Raw genomic sequence first — 18897 nt, forward strand, 5'->3', positions numbered from 1 at the left:
TTTTAGTTATAAATCAGCAAGTTATAGTGCTCTAAATTTTATAAGATCAGATTTCATAGGATAACAACAAAAAGTATTACAAGCCTACTACCTGCTTTTAAATTTCTTAGTGATTTTTTAGGAGGTGAAAGCAATCTCCTTTGATTGTAAACATCTTCAGAATTGACTTTTTTGAAAATAACGACTTGTTAGTTTGATTGACTAATCATTGTATTAATTTGAATTTAAAGTTAAGAATGAATTGATAAGATTCTAATAAATGAGCATTAGTCGAACACACTAGAAAAAAATAAAATTACAGTGGTAATAATATTAATTTTTTGAGATTACTAATTGCCAACAATTTGGGTACATTCATTTTTAATTTGTTGGTATTGTCCATAGCTTTTTAATTAGAGATGAAAATAAATCCATCAACCATCTCTACAAAGATTCTTCTTGCAAGTTGTGTGTTCATTAAAACTTTCCATACAGTCAAAGATAATGATCCTGGAAGAGACAGAAAAGTATTACATGTAAATGAAAACATTTTAAAGTACTACTGGGCAGTAGATAACTCAGTGGCTTTATCTCATTTTTTAATAATCATAAATTATGTAATTGCTACATTAATTGCAGTACTATTGGATGATATCTGACTTGTTGATTTTATTTTACTATCTTTCCATGAATTGAATAGTAAAATCATGAATAATGTGAGAAAAGTATACATTGAGTGCCATTTCTATGTTACTAACAATAGTTTACAACAGTAGTGTCTGAAATTATGGCAATTCATTAAAAGAAACACTACATTTCTTTTAAACAGAATGAAATGAATTAACTCAATTTATAAAAATTGCTCTAAGGAAAATCTCCCCAGTTGGAAGGAGACAGTTTGCTCCTCATTGCACGAAGGAAGGCTGCATACTGGCTGAGAATGTGGCATTGGGACTATTCCTTGAATAAGAAGAAACTTCAGTTGTATGGCATTTAATATGTTTGAACATTTTTGTTAGTTTAATAAATGCAATGATTAAAAACATACACTTAATTCATTTGTGTTTAATTTGATTCATGAAATCTTTCAAATTCAATTTTTTTTTTTGCTTTGAAAAACATTAATAGTATAATGTTCTTGGGTTAGCTCAGTGATTCAGGGCATGTATAGGAAATGGGGATGGCATGTTGATTGCCAAACTTGTAGCGAGAGAATCCTTTTGCTTTTACTTATTTAGGAAATCCAGCATTTCAATGGCTCAAGCCAATGATTTCTTACATGACTACCAATGTTGGATTGAAGAAATCCAGACAAGTCCACTTGCTAGTAATTTCATTCATCACTCAGGTTTTCTTTTGAAAATTTTTCTTCTTTGAGTTTAACATAAATTAGAAATTAAGAAATAGGTCATGTAGGATCCTTACCTGTCAACTTATCCACACTGCAAAGAATTTTTAGAGCTGACAACACTATGTTCTGGAGAGGAGTGAAGTCACTGATGAATGGTGCTACATCAGTGTCCACAAGGATTCGTGGTGGCAGGCCTTGCTGGGCCTTATGGACTCGAATCAGGGTTGTAGGAAAGTGAGATGCAGCTAAATATTCCACAGTCAGTGTCCAATTTTTGTCAAATTCTACTTCTATTTTAGAATAATATGCATATCTAAAAGACAAGGGTAAAAGTGTATAATTACATTAATCACTTCAGAATTTCAACCCAGTTTCCTTCACAAACAATTATCTTTTGCCAGCAAATTAAATAAATCATTATTTCAAACATAGATTTTATAATGTGATGATTTCAGCCCATCCTTCAGGAGAGGTGATGATATCTAATTTTTAAGCCAGTAAAGGATCATCTCATCAATTGCTTATATTGTACTTTGCATTTTGTCTTGTTGAGCTAGGCAAATTATACTTGAATACTATATGATAACCAGATTGAAGACCAAGACCAAGGCACACTCTATAGCTATGTATAAATCAATGTTAAATTTCTCAAATAAGATTCTTGCTGGATGCAGACATCTTTCATAAAACTTTTGAGCTCCTGAAGTCAGAGGGTACTCAAGACACAGAGCATCCACTCAAGGTAAGCCCTATGTAGGTGTTCCAATTTTATCATTTTTTAAGGATTTATTTACTTATTTAAAAGGCAGAGTTGCAGAGAAAGAGAGAGATATTACATCTGTTGTTTCTCTCCTGAGATGGCCACAACATTCAGGCCTGGGCCAGGCTGAAGTTTGTTATGGGTTTCCCACGTAGGTTCAGGGGTCCAGATACTTGGACCCTCTTCAGCTGCCTTCCCAAGCACATTATCAAGGAGCTGGATCAGAAGTGGAGCAGCAGAGACTCAAACAGGTACCTATATGGGATGCCAGTGTCACAGGTGGCAACTTAACCTACTACACCACAAAGCCGAGTCTTTTAACAAATATTTTACTGTAGCTTTTCTATGTTTAAATACAAAAATATTTACAATTGTGTTACAATTGCCTACAACATTCAGTACAGTGACATGCCCTATAGCTTTGCAGCTTAGGAGCAATAGGTTACATATGTACCATACAGCCTAGATGTGTAGTAGGCTACAACATCCAGGTTTGTGTAAGTTCACTGTATGATGTTTACTCAATGGCAAAACTGCTTGATGATGCATTTATCAGAATGTATTCCCATCATTAAGCAATTCATGATTCTACTTTGTTCTTAATTTACTTAATAAATATTTTCTTGATAAAATCATTTAAGTGGAGCATTTATTGACACCTAAAGTCAGTTAGAAATATATTTCAGAAATATATGTGCTAGTCAAAAACAGCTATTTGTTATAACTAGCAAGTATGGAGATTCTACTAACAACTAGTAAAATGAATACCTTTAAGTTTATATATTTCTGATGGAAACAATCATACAAAAGTTTAAACTTATTCACCCCTAGAAATTTCATGTTGTATGATTCTGAAGCAATTAAACAAGCTGTCCTGATAAAAACATGACTTCCAAAAATAATTCTATTGCACAAATAGAAATAAATATGTTGAGCTTGAATGCCTAAATGCATAAGAGAATGAAATTTACCTACAGGTAAAAAATGCAATATGAATTAACTTGAACTATTTAACATGGTCTTTTTTCTCATGTTCAAGTTATGGTTTTAGGGATAGAAATTTAACACAGAAATTTAACATGCCATGACACTTGGGATGCCTGCATCCATTTCAAAGTGCCAGGGTTCAAGTCCCAAATCAGCATCCACTTCCAGCGTCCTGCTTATGCACACTATAGGAGGCAGCAGATAATGACTCAAGCACTTGGATTTCTGAGACGGACATACAGACATTGGAGACCAAGACTGAGTTCTGCTTGCTTCAGCCTGGCCCAGCTGTGGCTATTGCAGGCATTTTGGGAATGAACCAACAGAGTAAAGATTCTCTCTCTCTCTCTCTCCCTCCATTCCTTCCTCCCTCCCTCATTTTCAAATATATGAAAATTTAAAAAGTAGTTCTTGAAAGCTGTGGTTTGGGGGCACAAATTTGATGCATCAGATTAAGATGCTGTTTGAAACACCTGCATCCCATGACAGAGAGCCTGTTCCAGTCCCTCCTATTCCATCTCTGACCCAACATTCCTACTAATAATGCACACCTCTTTCTCTCTTTCTCTGTTTCTGTTCAAATAAAATTTTTAAAAGTTGTGTTTTTCTGTTGATTTAACTTCTTGAACATATGAATATAAAATTTATAGGAGTGAACAGTGTAGTACAGCAGGTTAAGGCAACAATTGGGACACCTACTGTCTAACCCAGCCTTGGTTTTTGTGGGTATTTAAGGAGTGACCTACAGATGGAAGATCACTCTTTTCTCCATTTCTGTCTCTATCACCCTGCCTTTCAAATAAATAAATCTTTAAAAAATAAAAAGTGTATCTATTTAGGGTGCACCATGTGATGTTTTGATATATGTATGTATTGTGATATGTGCAAATCATTGGAGAAGACCCTAAAAATTACAGGAAACAAAAACAAAAACAGACAAATGGGATTTCATCAGATTCAAATTTCTGCATAGCAAATGATTTGTTTTTTTGAAATGAACTTGAAATAGGTGTCAAGTGAAAAAAAACTAATAAAAAATAAAAATAATGGAATTGACCATCTCTACTCAAGAAATTTGTCCGATAATCTCATCCTGCTTCCTTTCATCAAAAGACAATGAGCAGTCAAGTTACAGCTTTTGTGGTGGCAGCTACAAGCCCAAAATATATCATAGACTATGGCAACGGAGTAAACATCTCTACTGCCTAATTGAAAATTTAACTATTAAGACCATATCGTTAAGAAAAGGAGGAAATGCCCTGTGAATCTGTTGACCAAGGCTTTTACCTTGCTGGATCATGGAATCAGGGGAGAAGCAACATTAAGTGGAATGTTCTTACCTGGATTCGTTATCTGCTCATGCAGTCCAATGAGCCTTCCCCTCTTTCTGATGATTTCTGTACCCAAATTTCCAACTCATATATCATCTAAGTGGTTGATTTGTTCCTCTAGATAGTATCATACATTTCCAAACCCAAGTCATTCTTATACTTTTAATTATAAGGTTACCCAATATGTAGAGTGACTTTATCTTGTATACTGTCTAATGGGCAAACTCTGAAGCTGGTGAATTTTTCTCAAGTATATGCCACTAAATTCATCATCATCCACAAATCTACATTCTATGTTGATTTTCACAATTAAGAAATATGTTATATGTTGCATGTATACCTGCTTTTTAATGCAATTCTTGGTTTTTTTTTTTTTAGATATTTACCCTTCTTCATGAAACATTTTTAAGTTTAATTAGGCCAAAATATTTATACCTCATCACCATAATCTCCAAGAGTTAGATATTCTATGTAATGTTAAGCTTGAAAAGCACTCTGGAAGAAGGAGAACGTACAAATAACATGAAAAATAATTTAGTAGATTAAATAAAGGTAACTTTGTATTAATTCTTACCTATCCTCAAAATATTCACCCATGTTTTCCAAACTTGAGGTATGTGCAGCCCATAAGTGTTTCAACAAGTCATCAAAGCTGCTAGAAGGTGACTGCAAATACTAAAATATAAAAAAGAAACATTAATCTTTGGGCAACTGTAACAAATCCTCTCCTTGAAACAGTCTTGTCCAAATATTTAATTTAGCAATATTATACCTGAAAGAAGACTTTTATTTCTAACAACTAATATGTGTAAAACTTCAGTCCCCAACCTTTGTAATAAACACAGGAAGTATTCATTACTTCCACTAATAATGCATGTATCTGAAAGAAACGAACTTAAACCATCTTCAAAGAGTCCATATTTTGTACTAGCCAAGAGATGTTTTCACCATTTTTTCCAATAACATTGTTACAGTCTTAACCATAAAATCTGAAGCAAAAGGAGAAAATTTGCTAGAATGTTTAATTTAATGATATCTAAAGTAACTAATTGTGAATGTAAAGAACTGGTAAGTTTCTATCTTCTCATCATTTGTTTTAGTCCATGTAGGATATATTTTATCTTGAGCATTGAACATTTAATTTAGAACAGTGCTTAATGGTTTAGTTCTACCCACGTGTGATCACATGCTAATTTAATTAAAATAAGAAAAACCAATAAGTTTATCATATTTCTCCCCAGTTCCTTCAGTTGCTCTGAAGTTTCAACTGATCAGAATTGCTTATTTGGCTGGCGCCGCGGCTCAATAGGTTAATCCTCCACCTAGCGGTGCTGGAACACGGGGTTCTAGTCTCGATGGGGGCACCGGATTCTATCCTGGTTGCCCTTCTTCCAGGCCAGCTCTCTGCTGTGGCCCGGGAGTGCAGTGGAGCATGGCCCAAGTGCTTGGGCCCTGCACCCCATGGGAGACCAGGAGAAGCACCTGGCTCCTGCCTTCGGATCAGCACGGTGCGCCAGCTGCAGCGCGCTGGCCACGGCGGCCATTGGAGGGTGAACCAACCAACCAACGGCAAAGGAAGACCTTTATCTCTGTCTCTGTCTCTCTCACTGTCCACTCTGCCTGTAAAAGAAAAAAAAAAAAAAAGAAGAAGAAGAATTGCTTGTTCACTATTAAGCAACATAATCCTATATGCCTAACTTCTAGGTATAATTTATTTCAGGTGAGAAGCATATGTAAATTTTGTGTTAATAGTGCATTGGGGCAGTGGATAAAATGCCATAAACTCTCTACTCCAATGTCTGTTTTTCAAGAACAATTTTACATTTTACTAGTAAGGAGAACATCACACAATGCACAAACGCCAAGACAAGAAGTGGTACACAGCCAACTCCTAAGTGTGTAAACTACAAAATTTAAAGGACCTGGTAAAACAAATTCCAAGCGTTCATTTTCTCAGGGTAGGATAAACGACAGCCAGAAACGTTGTAACAAAACTTCCTCTGATCTTTGGGAGGTGGCAACAGCTTAACTTGGTCTGAAGATACTCCCAATATGCCAGAGTCAACGGCAGCAAGGAAGGGTAATGCACTCAGGAAATAATTCACATCTGTGAGAACAACAGAATTATTATTACTAGAAACAAATGTCAAAGAGGATATTGTTAAAGAAGTCATAAGTCGCTGAGGAAATATTTAGAGATCCAGAGATATGTCATCAAATTTAATCATTAGTAAAAAAATGAATGATATTCCCCCAGAGATCACATATTTAACTTTAACTGCTTCTTATAGGTATCTTGTAATTATGAATATATATTGGTCTAAGTACTTCACTACAATACTATACAACAAAAAGTAAATTCACTGTGGGCTGGCATTGTAGCATGGCAGGTCAAGTCACTGCCTGCAAAGCCAGCATCCCATACTGGCTCTAGTTCATGTCCCAACTGCTCCACTTCCAATTCAACTCCCTAATGGCTTGAGAAAAGCAGCAAGAGATGGCCCAAGTGTTTAGGACACTGTGACCCACATGGGAGACCTGGAAGAAGTTCCTGGTTCCTGGTTTTGGTATGGTCCAGTGTTTGCTGCTGCAGGTACCTGGGGAGTAAACCAAAGGATAAAAGATCTCTCTCTGTCTCTCCCTCTCTCTAACTCTGACTTCCAAGCATATAACCAAAAACAAAAAGTAATTTTATTAGATTTAGTAATAGTCTTTTATTCAATCAGTAAGTAAAAATGGAAGAAAGCTGTCAAATTATCTACATATAATGGCACAAAATCTCTGTGACTGTACTGTGAATTACATTTTTTTCTAAAATGTTCCAACATGATCACAGTTTTGGGAAATGGATATTTTCTGTTTTACATTTATCACTTTAATTGTGAACTTGATATCACTCTGTCCTTGTGATAGAATAACTATGTCTCTAAAGCAACAATTATGGAAAAGTTCTGCCAATAAACCACTGGATAATTTCATTAACAATCAAACAAGTCACCCTTAAATGTCTACCTGTGAATAATCTATTGCAGCAGATTCAGACATTTTAGTTTAGTTATATATTATATATGAGGTTTATATACTACTACTAGTCAGTGAAGCAGAATATTGTTCACCATAGATATGTATTGTGAATGTGGTCCTCTACCCCAGTACAGGAGGACGACCTCAACTACTGAGCCAATCTGAAAATAAGCCTGAGTTCTAGATCTGTGGTCACTGCTGTTTTTGGGTCTTTGAAAAGAATGAGGACAGCATGAGGAAAACACAGGTACATATGAAAAGTGTAACTCTGAGAAAGTGATATTTTTAATGTAGTCTTTACAAGTGATGATCCCTAAGAAATTATTGTGTAAAATTATTGTGTAAAATGTAAGAATTTATGGTGTAAACTAGTTTCATTAATAAAATTCAAAATCAAAAAATAGAAAATGTCCTCAGGTTATTTTAGTATTAAGTATATGACTAATGCTTGGGGTTACTCTTTAATAAATGACTTGCATCATGAACATGTTTATGAATTTCAATATAAAACTCACCATCTATGGACAAATTAAAAAATCCTCTTTTTTCTGGCCTCTCACTTCTCATCTCTCCTCATTTCACAGTCTCCCTGTCACTATTGGTAATTTCCATGTAACTGTCGGTGCTGGTCCCTGTGAGGTCATGCCCCTTGATAATTCATTGTTTCCGTATTGTAAAAAACGGAATCTATCACAAAGAATCATGATTCATGTTATGGCTCTTAAATCATACAAAGTCACTTAAAGAACACAAAAGACATGATGAAATCAATATCTTTTAAAAATTGAATAGGACTGGTATTTCTTTGTCTGCTAGTTGCTTTCTATGGGGAAGGTTAATATCCACTTTGCTGTGTAAGAGAACCTACCAGCCCACCAGCTGTCCACAGAAATACACAAAGGATCTCCAGATTCATGGCCACAGAGTGTCTGTCTGCTGGGATCAGCTAGTCGGCCTAGAGGAGACAGGATGCAGTGAGCTCATAAAGCACATTTTAGAGCTGCTTATAACAATTTGTACAAACATTTATTTGTAAATGTCTTGTACTCCCATCACCCTTTTTTATTTCCTACCTCTCAGCCAATTTCTTATCTTTTCTTTAAAAGAACCACAATTTTCTAATTTTAGAATTCTTAAATATTCTTTACTTTTTCTAAGTATTAGTATTCTGTTTGCTTCTCCATAGCCTCAAGAATTATTGAAGCAATAAGCATACGATTTTAAAAAGTGACCAGGTATCAAACCAAATCTCTTTGTCATGACTAGTTGGATCTTGTCTTTGTTTCCTCGGCTATAAAATGGGAATAATATTTACTACATACTTACGTTGCTGTGTGAAGTGAGAAAAAATATCAACAGCATTTTACATGGTACACATATACTACATAAATATTGGAAATGAGCTTTCTTTTCAATGCCAAGTGAACTTGCTATGGTATTAGTCTTTCTTTCAATAATATCCTTCTTGTCTATATTATCAGCTTGGAGTTGGCAACAGCCATCACTCCTTCTCAAGAGTTTCTGTCAGACAGAATAAAAATATCCTTTATGAGTATTTTATCGCAAAATATTTCTGTTTGTATAGTGTAACAGACCTTATTTCCAAAAGGAATCAATCCTTCAAAGACAAAGATACTCCTGAATGAGGCAGTGCTCATTTATAAGCCATATGTATCATCAGGTAATCACAATTAGATCTTCAAGAAATCCAAACCAATTTGATATACCCTGCCACTTTAAGGTAAATCTTTTGACTGTTCTTTTTATCCTAGGGCTTAGAAAGGCATTCATTTCTACATTTAATAGGAATTCAGTAAACATTTTTTAAAATGTTCAATAAATTATATATTTTGCCTTCTTGTGGTTGCAACCATGACTTACTCCTCAACTGAAGTTTCTATGGAAAGAGACAGCCTACATAGAAAGAATTTATAAAGGCAGAGAAAAATAAAGATTATAACCAGAAAGAAAGAAAGGAAAAGAGCCTGTTTTCTAAAACATACCGTACAAAGAAAGTTGCACTTCCCAAATACTTCATGATTATATTGGTAGATCATTAAATAAGAACAAAAGACATTCCTACCTGTAGAATATTGCCAGCCATACTGCAGAGGCAATCCCCATAAAATATTTTGTTCATTTTCTGGTCCAAATTTCTCAAAATACCTTGCTGTCTGCTTCAGTAGGATTTTATACATCCCCATCCTCTCAGGATAAACCCAGGGATTAATAATGTGCACGTTGTTCTCTACCTTGAAATCACTGAACTGACCAGGACTCGTTTCCCATAGTGGAGGATACAGATCTGGGAGATCAGAAGCTTCTGCTAAAGAAGCAGTAAAGCAAAAAACTAGTACACAACAGCAGAAAGGAAGAAAACCCATCGCGGCAAGGCTGAGGAGTTGTGGCATGGCTTTTATTGGAAAATGGAGGAGGAAGTCACGATATTTTCTTACATCACGGCTTATCAACACTTCACATTATTTTTCTTAGATACAGTGAGTATGAAGAGGAAATGGACATATTAGCTAGCATTTAAGATAACTTAATTTTGCAATTTCTACGGTGTCAAAACACTATATAAGACCTTATCCTAAGATTGGGTTTCTCTATGATATGTTGAATAAAACAATTTGTTGAAAAAAAAAAAAACTGCCTCCAAATTTCCGACTCCACATTATGGTTACAAAATAAATCACCAATTCCATAAGATTGTTTCTCTCTCATAATACTTTAACATATTTCATGGAAAGTATTCAATAATTGAAGACAGAAATGCTAGATTTGTGATAATGTATAGTCATAAGTTTGTGCTTCAAGAAAGTAGCCTAAAATATAATGAATATCCAAATATCTCAGTCAAATAGAGTGACCCAGTCTGTTGGAAAAAACTTCTAGTTAGTTCTCAATATCCATTCTCTATTCTTTATCAGCAAAAGGATCTTGAAAATATAGTTGATAATGTGATCTCACAGAATTAAGGCTTAATTTCCGCTATCCCTTGCACAAGCCACCGCTTGACTAATTGTTGACCACTAGAACATAAACAGAAATGATGTTCACAATTTCCAGGATATGTCCTTATAGTAAGATATGGGATGTGCCTCCTTCTCTTCCCTTCCTCCAAGTAGTGGCTTGGGTTATACATATGATGGCTGAAACTCAACTTTGACCTGTAAGCATAAGGCATTATCTTATGGATGACATAATACAAAGCTGGACGTTGCCTAGTTCCCAGGGAACTAGGGAAACATGAGGTATCTCTGAATTCTTAAATCTGAATTTTACCTAAGGAAAAAAAAAATACTGCTGCCTACACAAAATCATTGTTTGGGGATTTGTCAAAATGCTTATCTCATTGTTGGGCAGTTTATCTGAAAATCTCAATTATTAGCATAATTAATCTTCCTGTTTGCTAGTAAGCCAAAATGGTACTGCTTACTCCTGTGTGGTCAGCATGATTCAACTCCTTATTCCTGTCAAATCATTTACCTTGTAGCCATTTGATAAGTTATGCAATTTTCTGGACATATTAGCATAAAAAGGAAAATGTTAAGAATTACTCTTTTGTTCTACATCAATAACACAAGTGTTCTGGACATTAAAAAGGTGCATCCCATCTTTATAAAAAATAACTACGTCAAAATGGACTACAACAGGTATTTTTCTAAAATGAAATGCCACAATCTTTCCCAAGGTAGAAACTTGAAAATCATCCTTTCTAAAGTCAGAATTAAGACACTATAGTGTATTATTTAAGTTTTCATGGAGAATACTATAAAATAAAGTTGGTAATAAAAAATCAGAGGTATAAAATTGACAATGAGAAAGTAACGATACTATTTTTGCAGGTAACCTGATAATATTTGAAAAATAAAGCAGAAAAAAATTGGGAGAGTACCTGGAAAGAAAAACAATTTAGTATAAAATGGCTAGAAATTAAATCACATATAAAAGTTATTTGGAAATATAATGGGTAAAAATATAATGAAAGAGAATCTTAAAATCAATAATATATTTAGGAATAAATGCAATTTTGATACATCTATTTGGAAAAGACTAAGAATACTAATAAAATTACGCAATTTAAAAGTCACATCATATTCTTTAATCGACTCAATATTATTAACAAGTTAGTCTATAAATTTACACAATATGAATAAGAAATATTAACAAGAATTTTAGAACCAAAAAAGCTGAAATTAAAATTGTCTAAAAAACAAATTCTGCAAGATAGCTGAACAGAGGTGCCCAGTGTATGCATCCTCCAGAACAAACAACCAGCAATAGTGATTAAATAACTACATTTCAAGATAAGCACTGGAGCAGAACACTGGAACTCAGCAATGGAAACCTGGGAACCCCATGGGACATAGACATGAGCTTGTAGCATAAAGAGGAAAACAAAGTGAACCAGCAGCCAGGAGCCCAGCCCCATGGCCAGGGAGAATTTCATTACAGGGGAAAGAGTAAACAGGAAAGCCTTAGCAGAACTCATCCCCAGAAATGCTAGATGTCAGTAATCTTTGCTCCAGGAGGGATCCACAGACATCACAGGCTTGTAACACTGCAAGGAGTACTACCTGAAGTACACGCAGTAGCTTCAGAAAGGGAACTCACTGAAAAGTGATCCCTGTTAGGTATTTGGAAAACATTATGCTGAGTGAAATAAGCCAATCCCAAAGGGACAAATACCACTTGTTCTCCTTGATAGGTGACAACTAACTGAACACCAAAAAGGAAACCTGTTAAAGTGAAATGAACACTATGAGAAACGGTCACTTGATCAGCCCTCACCCGGACTATTGATGAGCAACTTAATATGCTATCCCTCTTAGTATTTTTTTTGTTTGTTCTACTTAATACTTTTGGTTGAATACTGTAATCAATACACAATTCTTCTTAAGTGCTGAAACTTAACTGAAAAGTGATTGCTGTTAAATATAAGAGTGGGAATAAGAGAGGGAAGAGATGTGCAATTCGGGACATGTTCAAGCTGACTTACCTCAAACGGTAGAGTTAGAAACATACCAGGGGATTCCAATTCAATCCCATCAAGGTGGCATGTACCAATGCCATCTCACTAGTCCAAGTGATCAGTTTCTGTTCACAATTGATCATAATGATAGGACTAAGAGCCAAAGGGATCACATAAACAAGAATAGTGTCTGCAAATACGAGCTGATAGAATAAAAAAGGGAGAGAATGATCCAACATGGGAAGTGAGATACACAGCAGACCCATAGAATGGCAGATGTCCTAAACAGCACTCTGGCCTCAGAATCAGCCCTTAAGGCATGTGGATCCGGCTGAAAAGTCCATGAGAGTACTTCAGGCATGGAAAGCCAAGACACTCTGGGGGAAAAAAAAGAAAAAAAAACCCCTAAATGAAAGATCTCCACGAGTGAGATCCCAGTGGAAAGAATGGGTCATCAAAGAAGGAAGTACCTTTCTCTGAAGGGAGGAGAGAACTTCCACTTTGACCATGGCATTGTCTAAATATGATCAGAGTCGGTGAACTCAGGAGGCTTCCATAGCCTTGGCAGCTCATGACAAGAGTCTAAGGTGATTACTGATGCCATAAACAAGAGTGTCAATTTGTTAAGTCAACAACAGGAGTCATTGTGCACTTACTCCTCATTTAGGATCTTTGTCCTTAGTGTGCTGTACATTGAGATTTAATGCTATAACTAGAACTCAAACAGTATTTTTCACTTTATGTTTCTGTGTGGGAGCAAACTGTTGAAATCTTTACTTAATGTATGCTAACCTGCTCTTCTGTATATAAAGAGAAACGAAAATGAATCTTGATGTGAATGGAAGGGGAGAGGGCGTGGGAAAGGGGAGGGTTGCGGGTTGGAGGGATGTTATGGGGGGAAGCCATTGTAATCCATAAGCTGTACTTTGGAAATTTATATTCATTAAATAAAAGTTAAAAAAATAATAAATAAATTTTAATCATTTGACTTAGTATCCTCTTTGCTTTTGTAACAAATTACTACCCATTTGGAGCATTAAAACAATACACATTTAATATATTATATTACTCGGAATTACAAGTCTGACACAGGTTCACTGGGTGGAAATTGAAAAGTTGGCAAGCCTTTGAAGGCACCACGTGTCTTGCGTGTAGCAACCTCTGGAGATCACACTGATTCTTTGTCTCATGATGCTTTCTCTCATCTTCAAAGCTCATAGCGTAGCATCTTCTTATCTCTTCCTGATTCTGATTTTCCTACTTCTCTTTTCTCACTTATAAAAGCCATTGTATTTATAATGGCTAGCCAAGATTATTCTGGATAATACCCTATTCCAATATTTTAACTTTCCCACATTTGCAAGATTCCCTTTGCTACGTAAATAAAAATTATGCTTTTTTGAATCTTTTTTTAATTTTGACAGGCAGAGTGGACAGTGAGAGAGAGAGAGAGACAGAGAGAAAAGTCTTCCTTTGCCATTGGTTGGTTCACCCTCCAATAGCTGCCGCGGCCAGCGCTGCAGCCGACGCATCACACTGATCCAAAGGCAGGAGCCAGGTGCTTCTCCTGGTCGCCCATGGGGTGCAGGGCCCAAGCACTTGGGCCATTCTCCACTGCATTCCCTGGCCACAGCAGAGAGCTGGCCTGGAAGAGGGACAACCAGGACCGAATCCGGCGCCCCGACCGGGACTAGAACCCGGTGTACCAGTGCCACAAGGCGGAAGATTAGCCTATTGAGCTGTGGCGCCGGCCACTTTTTTGAATCTTTAAATATGGATATTTAATGGGGGCATTATTTCTGCTGCCACAGCGTTCATAAAGTGAACTCTTCTTTTTTCCCATCAAAAATGACATAACAAAATAGCATATAGGTAGTTGTGGTGCAACTATATAAAACATTTGATAAATTTTTGATTGGATCATTATTAGGTTATATATGAGCTTTCTACTGATGGCTTTAAATACAATAAGAGTTGTTCTAAATCATACCTGAAATAGTGGCTGGCATAGCTAAAGTATTTAGTTTCATGAAGCAAGCAGGCAAAGGAAATTAAGAAAATGAGGATGATTTACATAAAGTATACAAGAATATTACATAGAAACAGTGGAGTAAGAGAAGAATTTTTTTGGGGTCTTTGAGAAGAATTTTTTGGATCTTTGCATTAGAGCTGAGAACACATCTGGAATCAAATATAAAATACCCTATATTTCTTTGATTTTATGAGATTTAATTTCCATTTCTCTCCATTCATTGTGCTTGTTTCTTTTCTGTCATATATAGGTTGTGTTTCCTCTGCTTCATTTACTCATGTCTCACCCATTCTGTCTGAAGCCCTAGAGTTTACAATTTGTGGGTGCATAACCCATAATTAGATGGCCCATCCTTGTCAAAATACAAATTCCCTGGAAATGAGTTTTGTCTGGAATGATATAACTTCTAGATTAGTATCCCTGATTTAGTGGTGCAGACTGGCTCCAATGAACTATGGACAATAACTAGTACAGTCATAAAGCTAAAAAGTTGCCAGTAATAGCCCACTTTCTGTAGAGGATACTTGTAACAGGACTGGTTTCAGGAATGAATACCTGAATTGAATAGTTAAAGACAAATTATTCAAAGATGCCCCATGAATATGAAGTTCAGATAGAACAATGAAAATTTCTGAAGTGAAGTTCTGGTTTAGCAAAATTACTTTTTGAACTTTATATGATAATTAGGTTCACAAGATATAAGGCCTAAATATAAAAGAAAGACGACACTGAACATTTTTCTGGGCTTAAGCTGCCACCTGCAGCACTGACATCCCATATGGGCACCTGTTGGAGTCCCAGCTACTCCACTTCCAATCAAGTTCCCTACTTAATTAATATGCCTGGGAAAATATTGGAAGAGAGCTGAAGGCCCTGGGGCCCTGCACCCATTTGGAAGGCCCAAATGAAACTCCTAGCTCCTGGTTTCACCCCATTCCAGCCCTGGCTGTTGTGCGATGTGGAGAATGAACCAGCAGATGAAAAGATCTTTCTCTTTCTCCCTCTTCCTTTTCCTCTCTATATGTATCTCTGCCTCTCAAATAAATAAATAAATCTTTAAAAAGTTTGTATGTTTTTGGGTTTCCATATTCATGTCATTGTTCAAGAAAATCATTTTTTTCCTGTTTACATTTTGATCTTTTTCATAGCAACAGGAAAGGAGACCTTTGCCTCCTTATTTTATCTAAATAAAAATAACTCCAGATGAATTCTCAAGAAAGAAAGAAAAGCTTTGTGTAGAAGAACTGTATCTTCTTTCATTGTGTTCTTAGAACCAGAATTTCATAGAATGGAATTGTTATAAAACTAATCCTATTACTCAATCTTATCTTTATCTTTATCCCTATTATATGTTCATAGATAATAGTTTGCTCTTGATCTTTTATTCAACAATCAGTCTTTAACTTGTGTGTTCAGGTCACTTGATGTATTTCTTATGCCAAATAAACCAACAACAAAAAGATGTGTCCCTTTGACTTTTACCTCTTTTTAGTCTTGGTTTGCAGTGAACAATTTGTATGATTCATTCCATCTGCTTTAGTTTACTATCATTTGTGTCACTTTAAAGATATATATCTCTAGTCCAGGGATTGTAGCACAAAAATTTAGTGTTTATTCTTCAGTAAATAATATTGTGTCACTTCACAGGCTACAGAATACTATAGCAAAATCCTCTCCAGTTTTCCTGTTCTTTGTATTGTTGCCTTATACTTTACTTTTACATAAAAATTAAGCTTATTGTTATTACATTTCTTGACATACTTACCTTTTAGGAAACTATGAATCATGAGTAAGTAAATGTTCTTTTTTTTTCATGTCTAACATTCTTCATTATCTGAATTTATACCTGATATAAAATTTCTTCCTGAAGAACTTCCCTCAACATTTTTGTAATACAGTCATATAGGACTCAAATTATTTCTTTTGCATTTAGCAGTGGTGCTGATAACAATAGCAGGGGCATGGTGTTTGTTTTCATTTTTGGCTAAAAACTATGTTTCTCATTTGTTTAATTTTTATTTTTTTCTTCTTATTTTATTGTTATTATTTTAATACACAGAGTCCACTCTATTGTCTGATACCTGTTTAGGTTCTGATGGGATGTTTGTTGAAATCCTTACTTTTTTTATTCTGTGTTAATAACTTTTTAGATGTTCCCACTTTCTTTATGCCCTCTTTCTCTTGGAATCCATATTTTTTTCTTTTCAACTTTTATTTAATAAATATAAATTTCCAAAGTACAACTTTTGGATTATAGCAGCTTTTCCCCCCATAACTGCCCTCCCACCCGCAACCATCCCGTCTCCCACTCCCTCTCCCACCCCATTCTTCATCAAGATTCATTTTCAATTATCTTTATATAGAGAAGATCAACTTAGTATATACTAAGTAAAGATTTCAACAGACTACATCAACACAGACAACAAAGTGTAGAGTACCGTTTTAGTAGTAGCTTTACCATTAATTATCATAGCACAACATATAAAGGACAGAGGTCTTACATGGGGAGTAGGTGCACAGTGACTACTGCTGTTGATTTAACAATTGACACTCTGGGGGCCGGTGCCGTGGTTCACTTGGCTAATCCTCCGTCTGCTGCGCTGGCATCCCATGTGGGCACTGGGTTCTAGTCCCGGTTGCTCCTCTTCCAGTCCAGCTCTCTGCTGTGGCCCAGGAAGGCAGTGGAGGATGGCCCAATGTGTGAGCGCCTGCACCCGCGTGGGAGACCAGGAAGAAGCACCTGGCTCCTGGCTTCAGATCGGCACAGCACTGGCCATAGCGGCCATTTGAGGGGTGAACCAACGGAAGGAAGACATTTCTCTCTGTCTCTCTCACTCTCTATCTCTATCTTTCCAAAAAATAAAAAATAAATAAGGCCAGTGCCATGGCTCACTTGGCTAATCCTCCACCTTTGGTGCCGGCACCCCGGGTTCTAGTCCTGGTTGTGGTGCCGGATTCTGTCCCGGCTGCTCCTCTTCCAGGCCAGCTCTCTGCTGTGGCCCGGGAAGGCAATGGAGGATGGCCCAAGTGCTTGGGGCTTACACCCGCATGGGAGACCAAGAGGAAGCACCTGGATCCTGGCTTCGGATTGATGCGGCACGCTGGCCATCGCGGCCATTTGGGGGGTGAACTAACGAAAGGAAGACCTTTCTCTCTGTCTCTCTGTCTCTCTCTCTCGCTGTCTGTCAAAAAAAATTAATTTAAATTTAAAAATTTAAAAAGATTTAAAAAAAACAATTGACACTCTTATTGATGACGTCAGTAATTGCCTGAGGCTCTTGTCATGAGCTGCCAAGGCTATGGAAACCTCTTGAATTCACAAACTCCGATCTTATTTAGACAAGACCATAGTCAAAGTGGAAGTTCTCTCCTCCCTTCAAAGAAAGGTACTGCCTTCTTTGATGACCCATTCTTTCCACTGGGATCTCACTCACAGAGATCTTTCATTTAGGTCCTTTTATTTTTTTTTTGCCAGAGTGTCTTGGCTTTCCACGCCTGAAATACTCTCATGGGCTTTTTATCTGGATCCGCATTCCTTAAAGGCTGATTCTGAGGCCAGAGTGCTGTTTAGGACATCTGCCATTCTATGGGTCTGCTGTGTATCCTGCTTCCCATGTTGGATCATTCTCTCCCTTTCTTATTCTATCAATTATTTGCAGACACTGGTCTTATTTATGTAATCCCTTTGACACTTAATCCTATCTTTTTGATCAATTATTAATAGAAATTGATCACTGGGACTAGTGAGATGGCATTGGTACATGCCACCTCGATGGGATTGAATTGGAATCCCCTGGCATGTTTCTAGCTCTACCATTTGGGGCACGTCCGACTGAGCATGTCCCAAACTGTACATCTCCTCCCTCTCTTATTCCCACTCTTATATTTAACAGGGATCACTTTTCAGTTAAATTTAAATGACTAAAAATAATTGTGTGTTAATTAAAGAGTTCAACCAATAGTATTAAGTATGACAAAAATAAACACTAAAAGGAATAAAGCAGTAAGTTGTTCCTCGACAGTCAGGACAAGGGCTGATCAAGTCATTGTTTCTCATAGTGTTCATTTCACTTCAACAAGTTTCCTTTTAAGTGCTCAGTTAGTTGTCACCAATCAGGGAGAACATATGATTTTTGTCCCTTTGGGACTGGCTTATTTCACTCAGCATGATGTTTTCCAGATTCCCCCATTTTATTGCAAATGACCAGATTTCATTTAAATTTTGTTTAAAGAATTATTTTATTTATTTGAAAGAGTTACAGAGAGATGTAGAGACATAGAGACAGAGAGAGAGGTCTTCCATCCACTGATTCACTACTCAAATGGCCGCAACAGCTGGAGCAGAGCCAGTCTGAAGCCAGGAGCTAGGAGCTTCTTCTAGGTCTCCCACATGGGTGCAGGGGCCCAAGACATTCTGTGTTCTGATTTTCTCTATTTTTTTTTCTGTTTAGCTTC

The 18897-nt window shown here is 36.3% G+C and overlaps 1 protein-coding gene across 1 annotated transcript; it reads right to left on the reverse strand.

Annotated features, from left to right (window-relative positions):
- Positions 1 to 277: 277 nt before the first annotated feature.
- On the reverse strand, positions 278 to 10576 carry LOC100349251 (protein LEG1 homolog). The gene is made up of 6 exons (XM_002714721.5): positions 9516 to 10576; positions 8301 to 8387; positions 6331 to 6515; positions 4983 to 5083; positions 1405 to 1643; positions 278 to 489 (listed from the first exon to the last, which is right to left on the reverse strand). The coding sequence occupies exons 1-6, from the start codon at positions 9841 to 9843 to the stop codon at positions 389 to 391; spliced, it is 1041 nt and encodes a 346-aa protein (XP_002714767.3). The 5' UTR covers positions 9844 to 10576; the 3' UTR covers positions 278 to 388.
- Between the last annotated feature and the right edge of the window lie 8321 nt (positions 10577 to 18897).

Source organism: Oryctolagus cuniculus, chromosome 5 (assembly GCF_964237555.1).
Source record: "Oryctolagus cuniculus chromosome 5, mOryCun1.1, whole genome shotgun sequence".
NCBI lineage: Eukaryota > Metazoa > Chordata > Mammalia > Lagomorpha > Leporidae > Oryctolagus > Oryctolagus cuniculus.